The 22,006-nt window shown below is 46.3% G+C and overlaps 1 protein-coding gene across 1 annotated transcript in view; it reads right to left on the bottom strand.

Moving 5' to 3' along the window:
* Positions 1 to 22,006, bottom strand: part of SUPT4H1 (SPT4 homolog, DSIF elongation factor subunit) — a 121,107-nt gene that overhangs the window by 53,028 nt on the left and 46,073 nt on the right. Inside the window, exons 2-3 of the mRNA XM_069614842.1 lie at positions 12,419 to 12,525; positions 10,688 to 10,743 (exon numbers count right to left, since the gene is read on the bottom strand). Coding sequence (XP_069470943.1) covers positions 10,688 to 10,743; positions 12,419 to 12,525 — 163 coding nt within the window. The remainder of the gene's footprint in view (positions 1 to 10,687; positions 10,744 to 12,418; positions 12,526 to 22,006) is intronic.

The raw sequence follows: 22,006 nt of genomic DNA, 5'->3' as shown, positions 1-22,006 counted from the left end.
AGTAGTGTTGCTTGTGTAGAACGGCTCACATTAAAATACAATTTTCATCAACTGATCTATACAAAGAGCAAGGTGGCGAAATTGTCATACGTTAGGGGATACGTATAACATAAGATATAAGATATATCTCCCCTCTTTATCCATGCTCTAGTTGTGAATCTGTGCCTTCACAGTCTTTCACAGCCACCAGAACTCCTGCCCTCTTTCCCTCGGCATTAGACTGGAAGATATGTCTCGCCCCTTTAATTCTGATCCTGCTTTTCTCGCTCCTTTTTATGTGCGTCTCCTGATACAGTAAAATGTCTGCCTTCTGTTTCCAGGTTTGCCGTTCCAGTTTGGCCCGTTTCATGGGGGTGTTCATACTCCTAACATTGCCATCTGGTCACATGCTCTTTTTGAAGTGGTTACAAAAGATATTGTGCCACATTAAGAGGTTGGTGGTGCAGGGAAGTGGCTGTAATTCTGTTCCTGCCACTTTTCCCACACCGCCAAATTTGATGGAATTACCACCAGTGGAATTAATGTGTGGCAATTCCTCCAAAAATCAGCGGACTCCATAAAGGGGACGAACACTGACTTGTACTCATATGGTAAACTCACTGGACCAAGTGACGGTAATTGGAATTCCATTTGGTAATATTCTGGCAGAGTTACTGCTGATATACCGGCAAACTCGTAAAGAGCCCTACTGTTATCTCCGATAAAAGATTTGATGCTCTTAAAATCACAGTTAAACATGAATATGAAAAGGACTTATTTAATCACCAGGTTTAGTAATACACATTGAGAAATAAGCTTTTCCTCATTAAAGACTGGTCAATAAATTCTGATTTAGCATTCACACAAAACTGCTAAGTGTGTATATTCGCCAACCAGACGAAACTATCATTCAAATATATGTGCTCGTAAGCTATTCAGGTACTGATGCATTTTTGAGCACATGTTATTTACAGGATTAAAAGTGACTGTAAATATAATCACTATACCCAGTGTGTTAAAGCCTCAGATACAAGAGCATGTCAGCTTCTTGCAATGTTAATTGCAGTTACTCAATATTACATTTTTGACGTGCCCATAATTGCAAACCTGATTGTATGCAATTATTTAGATTACAAAAACTGGAGTAGGGAATATAGAACACAAGGTCAGCAGACACAGCAGTCGAATACATGGACTTCATAACTCTACTCCCAGTGACTTGAATGTGGATAGCGACTGCACCACATTTTTACAATTAGAGACATCTTTATTATTATGCATGCATGATTCCCGGAATAGAACTTATTCTGCTCAGGAATTGTCGTTCTGTGTTTTGACATACCATCCAGCGGTATCAGGTAATATTATCCCCACCAAAAATATCGCCATATATATTGTCGTCGGGAACGGCCACAGGCAACATTTTTAGTGGGGATAATTTTTGGGGTTATTGGGAGCGGGAGTTGCGGGGGTGTCTGCCGCTCTCTTTAAAATAACATGGGGGTTGCAGGGATGTCCCCTGCATGTTCCATGCCTTAACATCACCGCAAAAATATGGCAATATTTTTGTATGGCGATATTTTTGTGGGGATATTAACACATGGAACCCATCCAGCTTGATGAGAAGATTTTGATAGAACGGCATTTGTTTTTTTATAAACTGTGTTTTTATTGATTTTAACATATAACCAGATTCAACAAAAAACAAACCCTTCCCACTCTTCCCCCTCTTTCCCCCACTCGTGTTCGCTAGGAACTCAGGACGGCAATAAATGAACACATGGTCACTACAATCGGTGCAGTACACTGGATTAAAACAGGTTCAGAATACGAATTCTGTGAGGACACAACTGCAACATATAGTCACTCTGCAAGTATTGCAGGAGGGGACCCCAGTCCAAGGGAAAGTTCTCAGGGGTACCCTGTAACTTATGGGTCATCCATTCCATCGTGACGAAGTGCCATACCTTTCTGAGCTATTGGAGTTGTGTTGGGGGTGCCCGCTGTTTCCAGCGCTGAGCTATCGCTAGCCATGCAGCGATCACCAGAACCATAATCACTTTCCGCTGGCGTCTAGTATATGCTGTTTGTTTCGGGTCCCAAAGTTCTGCCAGCCACACTCCTTCCCCCCCACAGTCTCAACCCCTTGGACCATTTTTCCCACTTGATTTTCGACTTCCGTCCAAAAGCCTTCCAGAGCTGGACACGCCCTCCAAATGTGCTTCCAGTCTCCTCGTTGATGGCACCCCCGCCAACACTGCCCATCCTTGCTAGGAAATATTGTTCGTAGTCTTTCTGGAGTCAGAACACCTTATGCCACATTTCCCTCAGGTGGGTCGACCTTGTCAGTTTGAATACATTTCGCCAGGCCTCCTCCCAGAAGTGCCGTGGTATTTTCTCCCCCAGTGTTGCCTTCCACTTCTTCATGTAACTCCACCAGACTTCCTCCCCTTGTGAGTTTGGTTGTGCGTATAGATATCAGTTTCCGAGTACCTGAGTCTGTTGTCAGGAAGATTTCAAAGTTCGTGAAGGCCCTTGTTCCTGCTTCCCTATTGACAGGGGATGAAAGCCAAGGGGTTAATTGGGTTTGCTGATAACGGTCTGACCCAGTCATTCCAAATTCTCGGACACATTCTCCATAGCGCCTAAGTGACTGTGCAACATACACATCGCAGATCTTTGTGCAGCCAGCCTGCTTCCAGGAGGAGGATGCCTTCGGGTCCATCCCCGGTGGGAAGTCAGGGTTGCCAAATAACGGTGTGAAAGGGGATGGGTGCGTTCTCAGGTCCCCCCGCCCCCCTTTTGAGTGCAGTGTCCCATGCGTTAAGAGTTGCTCTCATGATTTCACTTATTTTAGTGTTCACATATCTAGGTTTCTTGTGGGACCAAAGGAGGTTTGAGAGTGGGGCGCCCGCTACTGCCATATCCTGCTTTGTCCACTTAAGCTGAGGAGTGTCCGCCACCCACTCTTTGATCACCAAAAGTTGCGCGGCTTCATATTACTTCTTGAAGTGCGGAAAAGCTAGGCCACCCTCGCCCAATTGAGCCGTCATCGTGGCCATTGCTACTCTTGGTTTCTTATTCTGCCACACATAGGCTGACATCTTGTTCAAAGATCTAAAGAACGATTTGGGGAGCCTTATAGGAAGGGCCTGAAAGTAATAGAGGGCCTTCGGAAGGATTGTCATTTGGACTGCCGCAATCCGCCCCCACCAGGAGGTAGAGAGGGGGGGACCACCTTACCAGGAGCTTTTGTAATTGGAGAAGTAGGCCCGGGAAGTTAGCCTTGTAGAGCTGTGCCACTGAAGGGGTAAATCTGACTCCAAAATATGTTATATTGCTCTGTGCCATTTACATCCCTAGCGCCTGGGCCAGTCTTGCTATTGCAGCCGGGTCATCGGTCACGTTTAGGATCTCTGATTTGTTCTTATTTATTTTAAGGCCTGAGATGGCTCCAATAACCTCCAATTCCCGAATAAGCACTGGCAGAGACTCGGTTGGTTCAGTTAGGGCTACCAGCATATCGTCACCGAAAGCCACAGTTTTGTGTTCAAGTCCCCCCCATCTGGATGCCTTTAATTTGCCGCCTGAGACAAATCCTCGCCAAGAGGGGTTCCAGAAATAAGGCATACAGTTGAGGGGAAAGCAGACATCCTTGTTTTGTTCCCCTCGTCTGGGCGACAGGTTGGGACAAGAAGCCATTAATTGAGATTCTCAGGACAGGGCCGTTGTAGTTAGACTTCAGCATTTTTAGGTAGGAATTTAAAAATCCCATGTGCTCCATTGTGTGAAAGAGCTGTGACCATTCGACGCGGTCAAACTGTTTCTCAGCATCCAGCGCCACCAGTATTGCTCTAGTGCTAGTACGTTCCGCCTTTTCTATTAGGTGGCAGACTCTCCTGGTGTTGTCTGCTGTTTGTCTCATGGGGACAAAGCCTGCCTGGTCCGAGTCTACTAGAGATGCCAGATGCTTAGTCAGCCTGTTGGCTAGGACTTTTGTAAAGAGTTTTGCATCCAAATTTATCAGGGCAATTGGCCTATACGATCCTGGGAGGACGGGATCTTTACTCGGCTTTAGGAATGGCACTACCTTCACCTCATTCATTGATGGCGTGATGTTCCCCCGAGACTTGAAGGTATTAAAGAGTAGCGTGAGCCTAGGGACCAGCAAGGTTCGGAATTTTTTATACAAGGCCTCCGTGTAGCCGTCTGGTCCTGGCGCCTGGTTCTTTGGGAGTTGTTTGATAGCCTGCAGTACTTCTCCCGGTGCAATGTCTTGGTCGAGTATCTCTCTAGCTTCTCTATGTAGTTGGGGGGGGAAGAGGTATGTTCTGGAGGAATTTCTTCTGTTCTCGTTCATTCGGGCTGTTAGGGCGGTATAAATTCCGTTAGAAAGTTTGCATGATCTCACCCATTTCGCCGTCAGTAGTTTTCCGATTACCATTGAGGTCTTCCAGTGCCAAGATCGTTCTCTCCTTGACAGTCTCCCGGAGCTGGCGGACAAGCAGTTTATCTGCCTTATTGGCGAGCATATAATACCTTTGCTTTGTTTGTAGGAATGAATGTTCCGAGTTCTAATTGCCCCTGGATGTGCTGCATTTCCCTTTTCTTGGCCCTACTGTGGTTGGCCGCCACCTCTTTCTGGGCCGTTCGCAGTTGTGTCTCCAGATCTTGCTCCCACTGCGCCATTTGTTCATCTCTCCTGGCTTTGAGGGCAATAAATTCACCTCGCAGGACCGCCTTAAAGGCGTCCCACACTGACTCTTGCGAGGTCTCCCCAGTATCATTTTCAACGAAGTATGCATCTATCTTCTCCTGTATTTCTTCTACTATTGTTCTGTCTTGTAATAGATCGGACGGAAACCTTCAGGACCACGCACGCCTTTCTATATTTCTGAGGGCTATAGAAGCTGTAATTGGGGCATGGTCCGAAAGGGAAATGGGACCTACCTCCACCTCCTCAATTTTTCCTATTAGGGCAGTAGACGCCTATATGTAGTCTATTATAGACAGTGAATTATATAGACTTGGGAGAAGTGTGTATAGCCCGGCCTCTCTGCATTCTTCGCCCGCCATATATCATGCAGGGAAAGGGACTCAAATGCTTTCTTCAGTGTCCCCGAAGAGGCTTTCAATTCTTTATTAGTTTTTGTGCTCCTGTCTTGAGTGGGATTCCAAGCCAGGTTCAGATCCCCGCCCAGGATAAATGTCTCCTGTCGCAAATTTCTCCAGTTCATCAAGCATATGTAGTACGAAAGATTCTTGTCCCACATTTGGTGCGTAGACAGACGCCAGGGTTATTAGTCTCCCTTCCAGTGTAATGTCAATAAGATACATCTCCCCTCTTTATCCATGCTGTAGTTGTGAATCTGTGCCTTCAGAGTCTTTCACGGCCACCAGAACTCCTGCCCTCTTTCCCTCGGCATTAGACTGGAAGATATGTCTCGCTCCTTTAATTCTGATCCTGCTTTTCTCGCTCCTTTTATGTGCGTCTCCTGATACAGTAAAATGTCTGCCTTCTGTTTCCAGGTTTGCCGTTCCAGTTTGGCCCGTTTCATCGGGGTGTTCATACCCCTAACATTCTGAGAGAGAACTGTTACTAGGGCCATATATGTCCTGTCCAGTGCTTGGTCATTAACTGTGCACCTTGTATCGCCTTCGTTCCCTATTTTGCATGTTTGTTACCATGCTTACATGCCGTCCCACTGTTTCATTCCCCTAAACTTTCCCACTTCTTCACCCCATAGTCCCTCGAGGTCTGAACCTGGTTGCTACATGCCCTGGAGCAAAGTCCCCAGCACACCCGGTCCATGTGTCCCCTCGTTAACCCTTTGAGGGGGGGAGGGGTGGGGGGGTTCCATCCGTACCGTACTGCCCCCTCTCCCTGGCCTGCTAAAGGCCGGTCGACGAGTCCATTAATTCATATGCTGGTCTTGGCACGTTTCCCTTGAGCGGTCTGACCTTGGGAGGGGGGAATCCGGACAGCCTCGCGCTTCATTTACTTTTCTTCTCTCTGCCCTTCCTGTGAACCGTTGACCAGCCGCCTTGTGCATTCGGTCCCCGAGTCCTCCTCTGGGGCTTTGGGAGTGTGGCCTCCCTTCCAATCTCTATTCCTAGAATCTTTTCCCCTTCCTCACAGGATGTGATCCTGTGCTGCGCTCCTTCCCAGGTGAACAGGAGTCCGAATGGGAACGTCCATCTATACCTCACTTGGGTTGTTCGTAAATGAGAAGAGTGGACTGGGCCATGTCTTGGTATAGTTGTACCTCCTGGCCATTCACCCTCATCGGAGAAGCTAGCCTGGCCTTCCGGAGAATCTGTTCTTTTTGTACATAGGAAGTTACCGCTGCTAGAACGTCCCTAGGTCTAGCTCCATTTTCGGATGTTCTTTTAACGCCCACCCTGTGAAGCCTGTCAATCCCTATCCTTGGTTCTGCATCAGCTGCTAGAACTTCTGGGAACAGCTGCGTCACTGTTGCCAACAGGTCTGGGTCCTCTATGGACTCCGGCAGGTTTTTAATCCTAATGTTTGATCTTCTTGACCTGTTTTCCAGGTCCTCACACTGCTGTTCTAGGAACATGGTTGTCTGGGCTATTCTGTCCATAGTTTCATCCAATTTCATGGAGTCGTCTTCTACCTGCTGAAGCTTTCTCTCCACTATGTCAGTCCTCTCCTCCAGCTTGGCCACGTCCTGCTTAATTTCCTAAATGGCCCGCTTCATTTTGCCCCTGAGGATTTTGAACTGTTCCTGCAATGAACTGATATGTTGCGACTGAAGTTCTTTAATGCAGGTTTGCATATCCGCTTTGCTCATCGAGCCCCCATCCATATTGGTCTGAGAGGACTTGCGGGTGAGTGGGGGAACTCGTCTGACTTCAGGACGGTGTCCTCTTGTGCACCCCAAAGCTGCCTTAAATTCCTGCATTGTTTCCTCTGCAGGGGGGGGGGCTGTGCTGGTGTCTTTGCCCTCGATTTAGACATTAATGCGCTCTGTTATGGCTGAGGGGACCAAGTCGTGGAGGGGAGTCCGATTCCGGGTTCTCCAGGGGGCCCTTTGTAGTCTGGACAGCGCGTGTATCAATCAGATTTCACCATTGGCAGATCAAACCGAGCAGTGCACCGTACTGGAGTTGGCCCGCTCCGCAGCCCGTGGTATTCGCCTCGGAGGGTGGCGGTCTTGTAATGCACCGATTATGGTCCAGGCGCACTGCGAGGAGGAGGCCTCCTGGATAATTGATGTGTCAATCGTCGTGTGGTAAGTGTTAGAAGTCTCCCCCCTTGGGAGCCTTGTTATTGTTACCGGAATGGCCTCTCACCTGGAACATAGGAGCCACAGCAGGGAAGACCTTGGAGACGTGCGTCCACTCCTGCGAGTTAATGGAGGTGTACGGGTGGGGGGCTCTGCAAAACAGGACAGGAATTACCGTACCGGCGATGCGCCGCTATTCCTCTCACGGAGCCGCCTCCATGGCTGCTGAGAGCGTGGCGATGGAGCAAAGCAGGAAAACCCCCGCAATTGCGATATGGCGTGGTAGAGTCTCTGCTGCCCAGGTACGGGAGTGGGGTCGCTGCAGAGTTGTCATGCAGTGTGTCTAGATGCCCGTGGTCCTGGGCCGGTGGTAGAGCGCTTAGGGGCCTGGAAGTTTCCTGTGGTAGGGCCGGGCAGGGATTTAGAGTCCCCGGCGTTGTAGCCTCCTCCAATGAGCCACTCTACTTGGCCACTACGCACCCCACTCAAGTACACTGGTTCCCGTGCTGCTGAGGAGGCGGCGGGGCCCATCCCGGCGTGGCCCCGGGCATTGATTGTGTGACCCTGCGCGATGCGGGCATGCAGCCCAGCAGGAGAGGGAGGCGCGCCGGGTCCCAACCGGCAGCGCCCTGGCGGAGTGGCCCTGTTCCGCCGTTCGCTGTGCAGCCAAGTCTGTTTCCCGACAGTGCTCTGCCTTGCCTCTGCGTCAGGGGTGGTCCTCTCCCCAGGCGGCTCCACCAGCCAGAAGCGGAGGCCCCAAACCTGCGGGACCACGACGTGGGGGTTTGGTTGTCCGCCGCCGTACTCCCGCGCCGCCCCCTCCAGGACACGGGCTTTCTTCTGCGGAGCAGTGCAGCCCTTCGGGTGTGTCCAGATTCACCGTCCCCCTCCCATATCAGGTACACCAACTCGCTTTATTAGTTGTAGGCGCGAGCTCGCCCGACACGCATCATTGATGGGCTTCTGTGGCACGGCTCGGTGGGGAGAGACTGTCAGGCACGTCCTCCTGCGCCGGTCGCCATCTTGGAATACCCAGAACTGTATTTGTTTTAAACCCAAATATGCTACAGGTTTATTTTAATTTCCTGTTGCTCTTACTTCTACTGGATTTTTCTATATAACCAGTCAATATGTAGCAGGCAACCATGGAGGTTTAGGTTTATATTGCAGTAACCTAGATGTTTCACATTTAAGGACTATACCGTCATTCCTTGAAATATTAACAGCTCTCCAGCTTGGATGTGATTTGCAACATATCTTTGATGTTGAAGCCCTTCAGAGTACTATACTTTAATCTACTATTGGCGGTATATAATATTTAGGTATCACCAATTGGTACTTCCCACTTTGTTAGTTGGGGAGGGGGCTGTTTCGAAAGGGGCAGAACACAGCTTAGGCAACAACAATAATCACGACTTCAACAAGCAGCTTATAATCAGTATCTGCAATTGTACCTTATTCTCTGTTAAACAATTTATTGATCCACTTTCATAACATATAAAAAAAACACACACTTTACATAGAAAACAAAATACAGCAAACACACTTGCAGAGTCTCATCAAGAACACTCGTCCACTTCTACTTTTTCTTCGAAGACAAGAGCATGCCTTGCCAAGAGTGAAGCCATGCTGAACAAGGTGCAGTGGAATCTCCAAGCCCTTCTTTATTATCTAAAGATGATAAGAACCATCAAAGCCTTAATACGCAACATCACAATTAAGGAAAAACGGGGGTTGCTGGATTCATTACATCTTTAAAGAAATATTACGTCCTGATGAAGGACCTTTTTCAATCTTGTGAAGTACGTCTCCAGATAAACGTATCCGAACTGTGAGGCCGAAACAGCGTGCCGACCTTGCTTAGATATTACATCCTTGCCAGTCACTTTTTTTGAGGGATAAAATCCCTCAGCCACAACGAGCCATCCAGTTTTACAGTTCGATTAACAACGCTCTCCTGTCAATTTTTATTTGCACAAACAGCACAATGTACCAACCTCTTTGTGAGCAGTTATCACATTGTATGCTACATAAACCGCTATGCAGCATAAACCGACAAAGTGTAAAATGCTGCATTTCGTGTTTTCTATGTTATATTTGGTATTTTTTTATACGTTGTAAACGTGGATCAATACATTGTTTTTTAACATAGAATATGGTACACTAGCAGATATTATGAACTGCTTGTTGATTGTAATTATCACAATTTAATACGTTTAAGGGAGGGGTAGCCGGCTTCCTTGGTGTTGTGTATAATATTACAACATGACATTCCAGCAAGATGGCTTCCACTTTGGTTCTTAAATATCAGGAGCAGCATGGCAGGGTTTGAGTGTTGGGTGGCTTCCCTTAAATTAGAAACAACCCATGACTCCAGGTTCAATCGTTGAATGCTATGGTCCCATCCCCCCCCCCCCAAGGCTATCACTAGAAGAAGGGATGCCTGAAACTCGGTTCAAGCAGATTAAGTGATTGCACAGACCTTTTCTGGCCTTTCCCATTTAATCCGGTTCAGGAATCGCCCCATCCCCGCCCCCTCCACCCCCCATGTACTTCTGCCTACATGTTTTACACGGTTTGCTACTTGCATATTCACTGAACCATGATGGTTGCAGTGGATGCAATATGAAGCACTTTCAATGTAAACAAACTGAACCATTAACTTCCCTAAAACAAAAATCAATCCTATTTCCGTTCGAAGTCTCATCGTTGTGGAGTTTGTCCTGTTTACTTCTAAGGGCCACCTTTTACACTGCCTGAATCTTTGGAAGGCTACATCACTCTACTTTTACAGATAACAGACAAACAGTTGCACAAATACCAGTCACACTTCGTGAATATTTGCTCTGGCCGCAAGGGAATGAAGGGATCCAGGTAAAGACTGGCCTGTTGGTTCAAAATGGTCATCAGTACAACAGATGAAACTTTGGGTGCTCAAATCCCTCCAGAAACCCAGGCAAAATCTTCAAGATGTAGGTCGACCATGTGGGTTTAAGACAGACATCCTCTCTAGTGGACATTTGCAAAGCAACAACTGGGTCATCCACACCTACTGTCATGATCACTAAAGATTCTAACAGGCATAATCTCAGTAAAATCTATACCAGGTTTTTCGAAAAATTGCAACACTGCGAGTGACTTTATACATTTTATTAGAAAGCATTCTAGTGCTTAGTTTCTAAACTGATCAGTCGATTACTAGTTACTGATTTCTACACCCTCATTACTTTAGGTTTGTGACAATCTGATTAATTCCCAATAATCAGGCCATCACAGACTTCAATAGAGAGTAGATAATTATTCCTGCCTTCAGAATTTACTCAAGCCCAGCTTTATAGGCGAAAACATACCTCAAAAGGAAGAAACCCCATTCTCGTCTTTGTTATGCATCATGCCCCAAACAAAAGTAAATCATTCTCTGCTTTACTGGGAAGAAGTCATTCAGTAATAAAACTCACTAATTCTCTGCCACCTGGCCACCCAGCTGTCTTCAAAGGTCATCATTGCGACCACACTGAAACAAAAACAAACAATAGGTTAGACCAGAGAACATTATAGTTCATGTCCATTCAAACACCAGAAGCACAATCCTTGAACACCACCCACCTAAAGAGCTGCAGCGCTCTATACAGACACCCCAATGGACCCAAGCCTCCATATACAAGGCTCCATAACCTAAACATTTCTCCTTGCTGTATTCACTTGCATGCTCTTCTACTTCGATGCTGCGCTGTCCACTTCACTTTGTTCCTCACTCCTCCTTTTTCCAATCTACTCACTACCTCTAGAATCAGAGGCCTGTGATGCTAGAAAGCACCTTTAATGAACTACTGGTCAAATGAAACTGAACTCAATCTACAATATCCAACAAAGTAACATTGCAAACCGGATATATGCTGGCCAGACACACAAGTCTGAAACATCCAGATCCCCAAGCATTTCAGTCATGCAATACAAACAATGACATCCCAGGTGATTATACACCAAGGCATCTGTAGTATTGGGGGTTCTGGAAGTAGGTACAAGTAGCAGAGATGACGCTGGAGGCAAGTATATATAAAAGGAAAGTTGCTTTATTCCGTTTCAGGGCAAGTTAGGAAAGGGAGGCAGGAGCTAAGTAATATACATTCTCTTTAGTCCGATCTCCCATCTTGAATCCTTAACGATCATCCTTGGAACCTCGATGTACTGTGCAGTTCCAAGGTACAGGACTAGATTCCAATACCTGCATTGGTGCACACAATACAAGACACCTACTACACATCCTCTCTCCTTACAAAACACGTGCACACAAAATTAATCGACCAGGCTCTCAGAACCACCACATCAAACATCCACTGCAAACCAACCAGACAAACCAACCACATTCACAAACTCTCAAGACGCACTCTACATTCGCGTAATTAACATTCAACATCCTCCGTAAAACAACTAAACCACCACTTACCCGGGACTGCCACTCCCGAGTCTTACAGCTGCCACCTGCAAGCACAAATCTCATCCAAGCCACACTCCACAACCATCTCAGCGTACTCACCTTCCACTCTGTCTGCCACACAGAGACACGGGCCTGCCACGCCCGCAGCACAAACGCAACCACTCAGGAAACTCAACTAACATTGAAATATCATAACACACATGTCCACATAAAACACCACCACTCATTCCCTCCAAAAGAAGCCTGTCATTTGCACCCTTACTCTCATACTTTCACTACCCCCAAGAGAACATTTAAAAGTAGGAATGAAAAAGCAAAGATATCAACAAGACAATGAACACATGTAAACACAGTGACTGAATAGACAGCACGTGAAAGAAACAGGGAGTTGATCAGAAAACCCGTCATGTGCAAAGATCTCACCAAAAGAATGCATTCACCACAAAACAATATGCGCAAATAGGCCTAAAACGTCATACATCCTTAATAAGATAAACAGTCCAGTGAGTCCAGAGATGAGGCGGCCACCCATTTCAACAGCTGCATCAGTGCCACCCTGGCACCTCAGCTCAAATTCATCAATCCCTGGTTTACCTGCTGTGCTTCAGACACCTTGGCAACTCCATCATGCCATCCTCATACATTAGCCAAGCCACGCGCTACTGGCACCTGTTCTGTGCCACACACACACACCGTATTTTATGCTGAACTGGCAGAACAACGTACCCAAGAGATGTTCACCTAAGCTTACCCATCAAAAGATGAGCTGGTGCATTCATATACCAGCTCACGGTTGCCTTTCATCTGGATGTAGGTATTGCAGTTGTCACAGCCATCATACTCAAACTGGTCAATTGTCTGAAAGGGGAGAGAATATTAATGATTTCATAATAATCTGATTGCTGATGCCAGACAATTATAAGTCACTCCACGAGCTGAAGTTGAACAGATATTATAGGGAGCATGAGGGGAAAAAAACACAGAATGCAGGCACCAAAACTCAGCCTAGTTTATGATTGAGGTCCTCAATAGCAGTGATGTAACCGATAAAACAGAACATGCACAAGTAGCTTTTTAGAGATGAAGTAGCAATTTACCAAGGTCACTTTGCAGAGGACCCTCATTTATGAGGGCAATGTTGCATATCAGCTTGAGCACAAAGTTACAAAAGGTGCAAATAACGAGAAGGATTACCTTGAATTTTCAAGGCCATTCAAAGTAATCAGATGCTGTGCAAAACCATGTTTTTAAAAGAAATATCCAAGAGAACTTAATAGGATAGCTAGGGAAGAACTGGCTTGGAGTGGTCTTGGTAGTAACATTTGGGAATCTGCTGCTAGTAGAGTTTTTTTTTATTTTTATTATGTGCGTATAATCAAAACCTTTTGCACGAAAAGTTGAATAAACAGAAATAAATGCACAATGTGCATTTGTAACAGTGCTGCTCGGATTGATGTGCACTTTTTATTTTTTATTTTTTTACTTTGGTTTTATTCACATTTTCTTAATATAACAAACGGGTTCATTGTGAGTACACATTTAACACCTTCAGCAAACCCTTGAACGCAACCCCTTCCTCCCCCCATGCCCCTGCCCCAACCCCGTCCCACCCCCCACTCCCAATTAATTGTTCAATCAAAACTTTAACCGCTGGAGCTTTCATATGACGACTTCTTCTCAGAGCCTGGGAGCTGAACTATACGTTCAGATCTGTGTGGCTGTATTTCGTCTGCTGTCCTCCGAGCCGTGGGTCGCACAGTTCATCTTGGATATCACTCATTCCAGTTCCCGTCCTTCCCACACCAGAGTGTCCATGTGGCGTCAATGGGCGTCCCAACCCCATGCCTGATGGACACCGTACCAGTTCGCTTGAAAAGTACCACAGACTCGTTATTGACCATCGCCGTCAGTTTGTCCATGAGGAACATGTTTTTCTGTTTTAAAAGTTGGGCAACAGTGCTGCAGAGCTGTACATTTTCTGAGGAGGGGCAAGTGTTGGAAAGTATCCTAAGTGACATTGACTATATGTATGCCTGCAAGGCACAGAAGTTCCTCGCAAAGGGTTTAAGCATCATTTGGAAGTGAAAGGTTAAGTGGACTATGCTCAAAAGATGTGCAGATGGTCTAGAAAGGACAGTGGGCACACAGTCAAGTCGACTGATGGTGGTTCAATTTATGTGTTAGGGTAAATACCACAATGGCACTATGATTGATCTCAGAGCTGAGAGGCTATGCACAGTAATTGAGTTGGTAGAGAGTGCAGAAAATTCTACTTCGGGGCAGATGTAGCATAGTGCTGTTAGGCAAAGTTTGTATGCAGTACCCTTTGGGAACACTACAAACAACTATGACTACAGGTATAGGCAACCCAACATTTGGTATAAGCTTGTACTACATAGTTTTGGTAGCATGTTGAGCAGCCAGGCTCATCTCAAGAGGATAAATGTGAGCTGTAGTGGAGTTACACAAAGATTCACAGTTGCATGTATTCAACAACTCTTACACTCGAGGTTTCTTGCATAAACGATTAATACTTTATCAGTCAGTTATAAAGCCTTCTTCAGAAGGGAGCAAATAGTAACACACAAATATACTTCAATACTCTACACTCAGTTTCTGGATCAGACAAGGCCCTTTTGGGATGGCCCACAGACACAACCTACACCCACGGGTAACAAGGGTGCTGGGGATATGAATACCTTACTGTTAGCATACAGAATGCTCTCAAAGGCAAAGGTTATTAGAACACAAGAAATACAAATATTCTTAAGCAGGGCAAATACTGTTAGATAGCAAGAGAAGAGTCATTCAATTCAATAGGCTAAGCCAAAGTCAATGGTGAAAAGTCTTTGTATAGGATGCATCACTTCAGTTAAGTATCTTTGCACAAGTTCTTAGGAGTCTTTGATAAAAAGAAGAACCAAATGTAGGGCCACAAGCTGATTAGACTTGCGAGTTGCAGAAGTTACAAGCACTTCCACAGCAAGAGGTAAGTTCTCTTAGGCTAGTTTTACAGTACCTTAGTAAAGAAGAAAAAGATGCAGCTGAAGACTTGAGTTCCTGTACAGTTCTGTAGATCTCACTGTTCCTAGGCCTCAGTCGTGGGGACAAGAGGGAGGACGTTGGGGGACTCCTGCACTGTATTGGTACCGTCAAAGCTGACAACCAGCAAACTTTACTTTCAGTGGCTGTTTTGCGTTTCAGCTCCTTGCGGTACAGCAAATAGCAATAAGCACGGTTCCTGGCTGTCAAGGTGGACTTTCCTCACATCTGAGGTCCCGCACTCAACTGAGGGGGGTCAGGCTTGGTCAGTCCTGCTTCATGGGAGTCCGGAGGATCTTCCAAAAGCTTTAGGCCAGCTTACAAGCAACGCACACAATCTGGTGTCCCTCTCCCTGCCTCTATGGTTTCCTGCAGCAACTCTTGAGGAAATTCAGCCAGCTCTGAGATGTTTGTCCAGGTGGCTTACTTGGGAGTGGATTGCTCCTACCAACTCAAAGCGAGAAGTCGTCCTTGCAGGGCTTCTCTGTCGATGCGAACTTGGCGATTCGGACCTGCAGCAGGGCTTCACCGGGCAAACCAATGGTCCAGGAGTTGCAGCAGCCGTCCTCTTCAAGCTCTTCTTTGGTTCCTTCCTCCAGTGGTCGACTCTGCCTTCCAAGCCAAGAGACTCGCCTTTTATTCAGTTCTCTCCCATTCATTCCAGCCTAGCTGCCACTCACCCAGCAGGGTGGCTGTCCTTGCCGGACAGTCAGCCAGCCAATCACCACAGAGTTCATTTGGGTCTCCTAGGAGACAAAGCACAGGGACTTTTGGGCATCTCCCTCACTTCCTGCCTACCCCAGGCACACTGGAGCCAGAGGCAGGTTTCACTCCTGAAGCCCGCCAAATGCGAATTAACAAAGAGACCAAACCTGGTTTGACGTGCAGAGAAAAACTCTAGAAGGACCTTTCCACAAAGACCTGGCGAAAAAAGAAGACCGGGCACCATTTTAAGAAGGATGGCTGGACGCCATTTTGAAAAAGATGCTCCCGCAGTAAACGTTACCGGGTCTGCCAACGGTCGCAGTAAATGCAAGCCTTGGCACTTCAAACCAAAACCAATGCCAACAGCCAGTCAATTGAGGAAAGGGTAACATAAAAGCTGTTACATAAGCATTTAGACACAGGGGATACCAAGTAACCCCTCCAGCACTCATTGTAAGATAGGGTGTGCTGGGACCCCAAGTAGAGTCAATTTCACTCTACCACTCTGGGAAACAGTAGTTGATCCCAGAGAAGGTATTTAAATCTTGGGAAACCTAAAAGACTTCCCCGTGTCACTGCACTGAAGATGCTGTATGACAATTGAAAAAGATGATGCCTGTGGAGTTTGTTAGACTCTATAACTAAAAAGACACAGGTAAAATTCTCACACAAATATATGATGGAGTGGGTAAAAGGCTCACACTCTTTCCAGGTTAAAAGAAATCAAGTCCTCAAAATCTAGCAAAGTTGATGGTGGTCTCTAAGATGGAGGGAATTAGCACATTTTTGAGAATTCTCCCTAACACTCATCCCCCCCAGACTAAAGGACAAGGGGATTTAATCCACCCCTGGATAAATCTCCTTACTCCAGTTGGTCATACTCTCTATAGAGACCATCAGCATTTTGGTGATTACACCCTGACCTGTGTTCAATGGTAAAATCAAACCCCTGTAGGCTGATTCACCATCTTAATTTAGGATTCTCCCCCTTCATCTGCATTAACCATCTCAAGGGTTGGTGGTGTGTTTGAATCACAAAAGTAGATCCATACAAGTATGGTCCAAACTTTTTCAAAGACCACACAATGGCAAAACATTCTCTTTCTATGGTTGCCCACCTTGTCTCAGGTCCCTGCCGCTTCCTGCTGATAAAGCAGATGGGGTGTTCCCTGCCTTTATCATCCAGCTGACTAAGAACTGCACCTATACCTGTATTGGAAGCATCTGTCTGTACAATAAAGGATTGGCTGTAGTCAGGAGCTCTTAAAACTGGACCTTGACAAAGGGCTTTCTTAAATCCTTCAAATGCCTTAGTGCACTCCTCATTCCACCTGACCTTCTTGGGGAATTTGGGTGAGGAGATCACATTTAAGGGAGAAGCTATGGTCCCATAGTTCTCTATGAAGTTCCTATAGTAGCCTGGGAGACCTAGAAAGGCTCTCACTTGGGTTTGAGTAGTAGGAGTGGCCCAGTCTTGTACAGCTTGCACCTTGCTAGGCAATGGCCTTATTTCTCCTCCTCCTACCTCATTTCCAAGGTAGACCACTTTACTCTGACCAATTTGACATTTACTTGCCTTTATGGTCAGATTGGCCTGATCAAGAGCCTGCAATACATATCCTAAGTGGTCAACGTGCTCTTTCCAAGTAGGGCTGAACACTGCAATATCATCCAAGTATTGACTTCAATGTATGTACGACAAGTCATTTTCATATCTGTACTCTTCTCTTGCAACTAAGTAATGACTTCAATGTATGTACAACAAGTCATTTTCATATCCGTAACAAGCGCCACGATGCCCTTTGGGCTGCCTGTGCGCTAAACAAATGCGAATAAATAAATAAGCCATGCAGAAGTCCTCCATCCCATTCAGAACATGATTCACCATCCTTTGGAATGTAGCAGGTGCATTTTGTAATCCAGAAGGCATAACCTTAAACCTGCTGGGGTCTAAAATGCAGTTTTCTCCTTGGCATGGTCTGTCAGGGCTATTTGCCAATAGCCTGACTTTGGGACAAATGTACTGAGGTACTTGGCTGAACCAAGCTTGTCAACCAGTTCATCTGTCCTAGGTAAAGGATGGTAATCAGTCTTAGTGACTACATTAAGGGCTCTATAGTCTTCACAGAATCTGAACTCCTTGAATCCTGCCTTTGGTAACAGCACAACTGGACTAGACCAAGGACTTGTAGATGGCTCTATTACCCCAAGATCAAGCATCTTGTTGACCTCTTGTTTATGTGGGTTCTTACATTGTCTGACATACTGTAACCTCTGCTTTTAACAGGTAAACAGTCACCAGTGAGAATCTCAAGCTGGCCCCAAGGGGTCAAGCCTGGTGATCGTGAAAACAGAGGGGCAAACTGATTTAACAGAGCTTTGCACTCCTCCTGTTGTTCCAGTGTCAGATCAGAAGAGCGATTAACTCCTATCTTTCCATCTAAAGGTTGTGCCCTGAGGAGGTCGGGTAGAGGCTCACTCTCCTCCTCCTCCTGATCAGAGGCTCGAAACAAAGCTCCCAGGTGTGGTCTAGAGACATAGGCCTTTAGTCGGTTGGTGTGAAAGACCCTGGGGGCCTCCTTAAGATTGCCCAAGTCCACCAAATAATTGACCTCTCCAAGTATTCCCACAACCTTGAAGGGTCCAATCCATTTGTCCTGCAAAGCCCTCTGCCTTGTAGGCACCATAACTCGAACTAGCTGGTCTTGAGTAAACTCAACCATGTTGGCCTTCTGGTCACGCCAATGCTTCACCAGAGCTTGACCTGCTTTCAAGTTTTCTGAAGCTTCAGTCATCATTTGTATCATTCTACTTCGGAGACCTAACACAGTCAGTGGCTCTCGCTAGCTTGTAGGAAGGCGCACTCTCCAACCCCTCTTTGATTGGGGCCAATGGACCTCTAACTGGATAACCATAGAGAAGCTCAAAGGGACTGAATCCAACCACTTCTTGAGGGACTTCTCGATAAGCAAAGAGAAGGCATGGCAGTAAAAGGTCCCACTTTCTTCTAAGGGGTTCTTATAAAGCACCCATCATGCTCTTTGTAGTTCTATTAAACCTCTCTACCAACCCATTCATCTGGGGATGGTAGGCTGTTGAGAAAATGTCGGTCACTCCACAGTTTTTCCACATGGCCGGCATGTAGTGTGACATACAATTTGATCCCCTCTCAGAGATCACCTCCCTTAGGAAAACCTACTCCGGTAAAAATACCAAGTTGGGCCTTAGCAACTGCCGGAGCAGTAACAGTCCTCATAGGTATAGCTTCAGGATACCTACTAGCATGGTCTACTACAACCAATATAAATCGATTGCCTGAAGATGTTGGAGGGTCTAAAGGACCAACAATGTTGATTCCTACCCTCTCAAAAGGAACTCCCACCACTGGGAGGGGAACCAAGGGTGCCACATTCTTGGCTCCACTCTTGCCAGTTGTCCGACAAGTTTGATAGCTCCTACAGAATTTGTCTACATCAGACCCCAACTTAAGCCAGTAGAAATATAGAGAAATCCTTTCCTTGGTCTTCGTATAACTTTATTAGACCAGCTAAAGGAATTGCATGGGCTAACTGTAGGAACTTAGGTCTCACCTTCTGGGGCACTACAAGTCTACTGTAGTCTCCTGGGGTAGACTCAGAAGGCCATCCTCCCAGTATAACCTGTGCTTCCATGGCTCTTGCCCTTCCAGCGGGGAAGCTGACTGTTGGTGAAGTCCTTCAAGAGTAGGACACTCTCCTTGACCTCTGCTGAAGTCTGCCCTACAGGGGCCACCTTCTGCCAGTAAAGACTGCAGCTCAGGATGGTCTTTAGGATCCAGATCTGCACCGGTGGAAGGTCTTCTTTCAGTTCTCAATCCTCAGCAGCTGACAACCTCTCCTGGTTGCTTCTCACAAGCAGCCTCAGCTGGTGGAGTAGTCACAGGTGTGATTTTGGACTGTCCTCTTGGGGGATGTGTTATCTTTCTGGTTTCCTGAGACCTTGGGTTTACCTTTGTCTCTTTCTGTTACGCTCACCTGGTCTCTGCGGAGACGTTGGGGGATTCCTGCACTGTATTGGCACCGTCAAAGCGGACAAACGGCAAACTTTACTTTCAGTGGCTGTTTTGCGTTTCAGCTCCATTGCGGTTCAGCAAATAGCAATAAGCCCGGTTCCTGGCTGTCAAGGTGGACTTTCCTCACATCTGAAGTCCCACACTAAAGTGAGGGGGATCAGGCTTGGTCAGTCCTGCTTCATGGGAGTCCGCATCTGGTGTCCCTCTCCCTGGCTCTACGGTTTCCTACAGCAACTCCGAGATGGGTGTCCAGGTGGCCTACTTAGGAGTTGATTGGACTAACTCAAAAGGGAGAAGTGGTCCTTGCAAGGCTTCTCTGTCGATGTGAACTTGGTGATTCAGACCTGCAGCAGGGCTTCATCGGGCAAACCAATGGTCCAGGAGTTGCAGCAGCCGTTTTCTTCAAGCTCTTCTTCGGTTCCTTCATCCAGTGGTCGACTCTGCCTTCCAAGCCAAGAGTCACCTTTTATTCAGTTCTCTCCCATTAATTCCTGCCTAGCTGCCACTCACCCAGCAGGGTGGCTGTCCTTGCCGGACAGTCAGCAAGCCAATCGCCACAGAGTGTATTTGGGTCTCCTCTGAGACTAAGCACAGGGAGTGTCGGGCACCTCCCTCACTTCATGCCCACCCCAGACACTCGGGCGCCAGAGGCGGTCTTCACTCCTGAAGCCCGCCAAAGAAACAAAGGGACCAGACCTAGTTTGGCGCGCAGAGACAAACTCTAGAAGGGCCTTTCCAATAAGAAATGGCAAAAAGAGAAGACCAAGCACCATTTTAACAAGGATGGCTAGATGCCATTTTGAAAAAGATGGCTGCCGCAGTTAACGTTACCGGGTCCGCGAACGGTCAAAGTAAATGCTAACCTCGGTAGTTCAACATGAAACCACTGCCACCAGCCAGTCAATTGAGGAAAGGGTAACATAAAAGAGGTTACATGAGCATTTAGACAGGGGATACTAAGTAACCCCTCCAGCACTCTATTGTAAGATAGGGTGTGGGTCTAGCAAGTACAATGCTAAGTAGAGTCAATTTTGCTCTACCGATCTAGGAAAGCGCTTGGAATGGCTTGATTTGTTCTGTAGGATGTGGCTGGGGGCACAGCAAGGGAAGCACACATTTTATAGTATACAAAATGTCAGAAAGGCAGCGTGCAATAGCAGGGACAGTTACATATTTAAGTGCCCAGAAAATAATAAGTCAGTTATGTGAAAGCAAAGCACAATGACAAGCAACCTTTCTGGGGCTTATTCTAAAGGGGGAAGCAAAGGGGCACGAGGAAGAACAGGCAACAGCAGGGGGGACAACCTACAGACATACATTACTGCATTCAGGAGCCATTGCTGAATGGTCTTACTCATGTTAACATGCCTGGGATGCAGGTATAATAGGACCGACGGTGAGCTCAAGGCATGGCATATGAAGGAAAGATCACCTTCGTCCTCTTAAAGAGCCAGCATAGTCTTTCACTTCCACATCTTAAACAATGTAGCAGGGATGCGGATCAGGAGCTTTGGCAAGCCATTTGTTGTGCAGATCACCTTAGTCGGAGATCCAGTTTCTAAACTGGTGGGAGAATTACTATTGTTTTCCACTGTCAATCCATCACAGTAATTTTTTTTATTTAAATGATATAGTTTATAAATAATAACTCCACATCGTCATCTTGGTTTCACTGTGAACATAGTCCGCTAGCTTCGTTTGACTATTTCGTGTCCAGGCCCAGTATGTTGACGATGAATTACGTGAGCGTGAAAATTGATTTTTTTGTGTTGCCCGCTCATCAATAGACCCCATCTTGCAGCAGGCTCTAGTTGATAAGATGCAATTCCAAACAAAGACCCAACTAGGGCTCTCTTATGAGCCAGCGCTGGACAGGTCATAATTAGATGATACAATGTTTCAGGCACATCTGATACCATACAGAACCGGCAGTATTTTTCTGAAGATGGAAGTTGCCCGATTTCAGTTAGTCTTTCACGGGTCGGAATTAGATTGTCGGATCTTTAGGAATACATCTTGAACCTTTGGATCTGGGAATAGGCATAGATAAGCAGGTGGTTCATTAATAGCTCTTAGATCGGCATCACAGTGGACGTTCATGGCGTACTTTAATTTGTCTTTACATGTTTTCATCCAATCATTCCTTTGCATCTTTACTTTGGCATGTTGAGGGCGATATAGTAGCATATCTAGGGGAAATATCTTCCTTTATTAGTTTTGCCTTCAATTATTTCACCCATAGATTCAATTTTGTATTGTTCAAAGTATCCTTCGTACTTTGTAGTAATTGGATGGATGGTGTTTCTTCATCGGTAAGCAGCTTCCGCAACTGATCGAAATTTTTCCACCGTACTATGGAGTCCAAGGATTGTGTTGCGATTTCATGCCTTATTCTCGGCATCGGAAAGTTCTTTGGAAACCGCAGTATTTTTCTCCAAAATATGGCTTCCAATGTTTGCCAATTTATATTGTCTTCTCCCAGCATGCCTTCACTCCCATAGGTGATAATGGGGATCACCTTTTGTCGATAAAAGGTGATTA

This window comes from Ambystoma mexicanum, chromosome 9 (genome assembly GCF_040938575.1).
Source record: "Ambystoma mexicanum isolate Mex_15411 chromosome 9, UKY_AmexF1_1, whole genome shotgun sequence".
In the NCBI taxonomy this organism is placed as follows: Eukaryota; Metazoa; Chordata; class Amphibia; order Caudata; family Ambystomatidae; genus Ambystoma; species Ambystoma mexicanum.
This window is presented reverse-complemented; position numbering and strand designations above follow the sequence as displayed.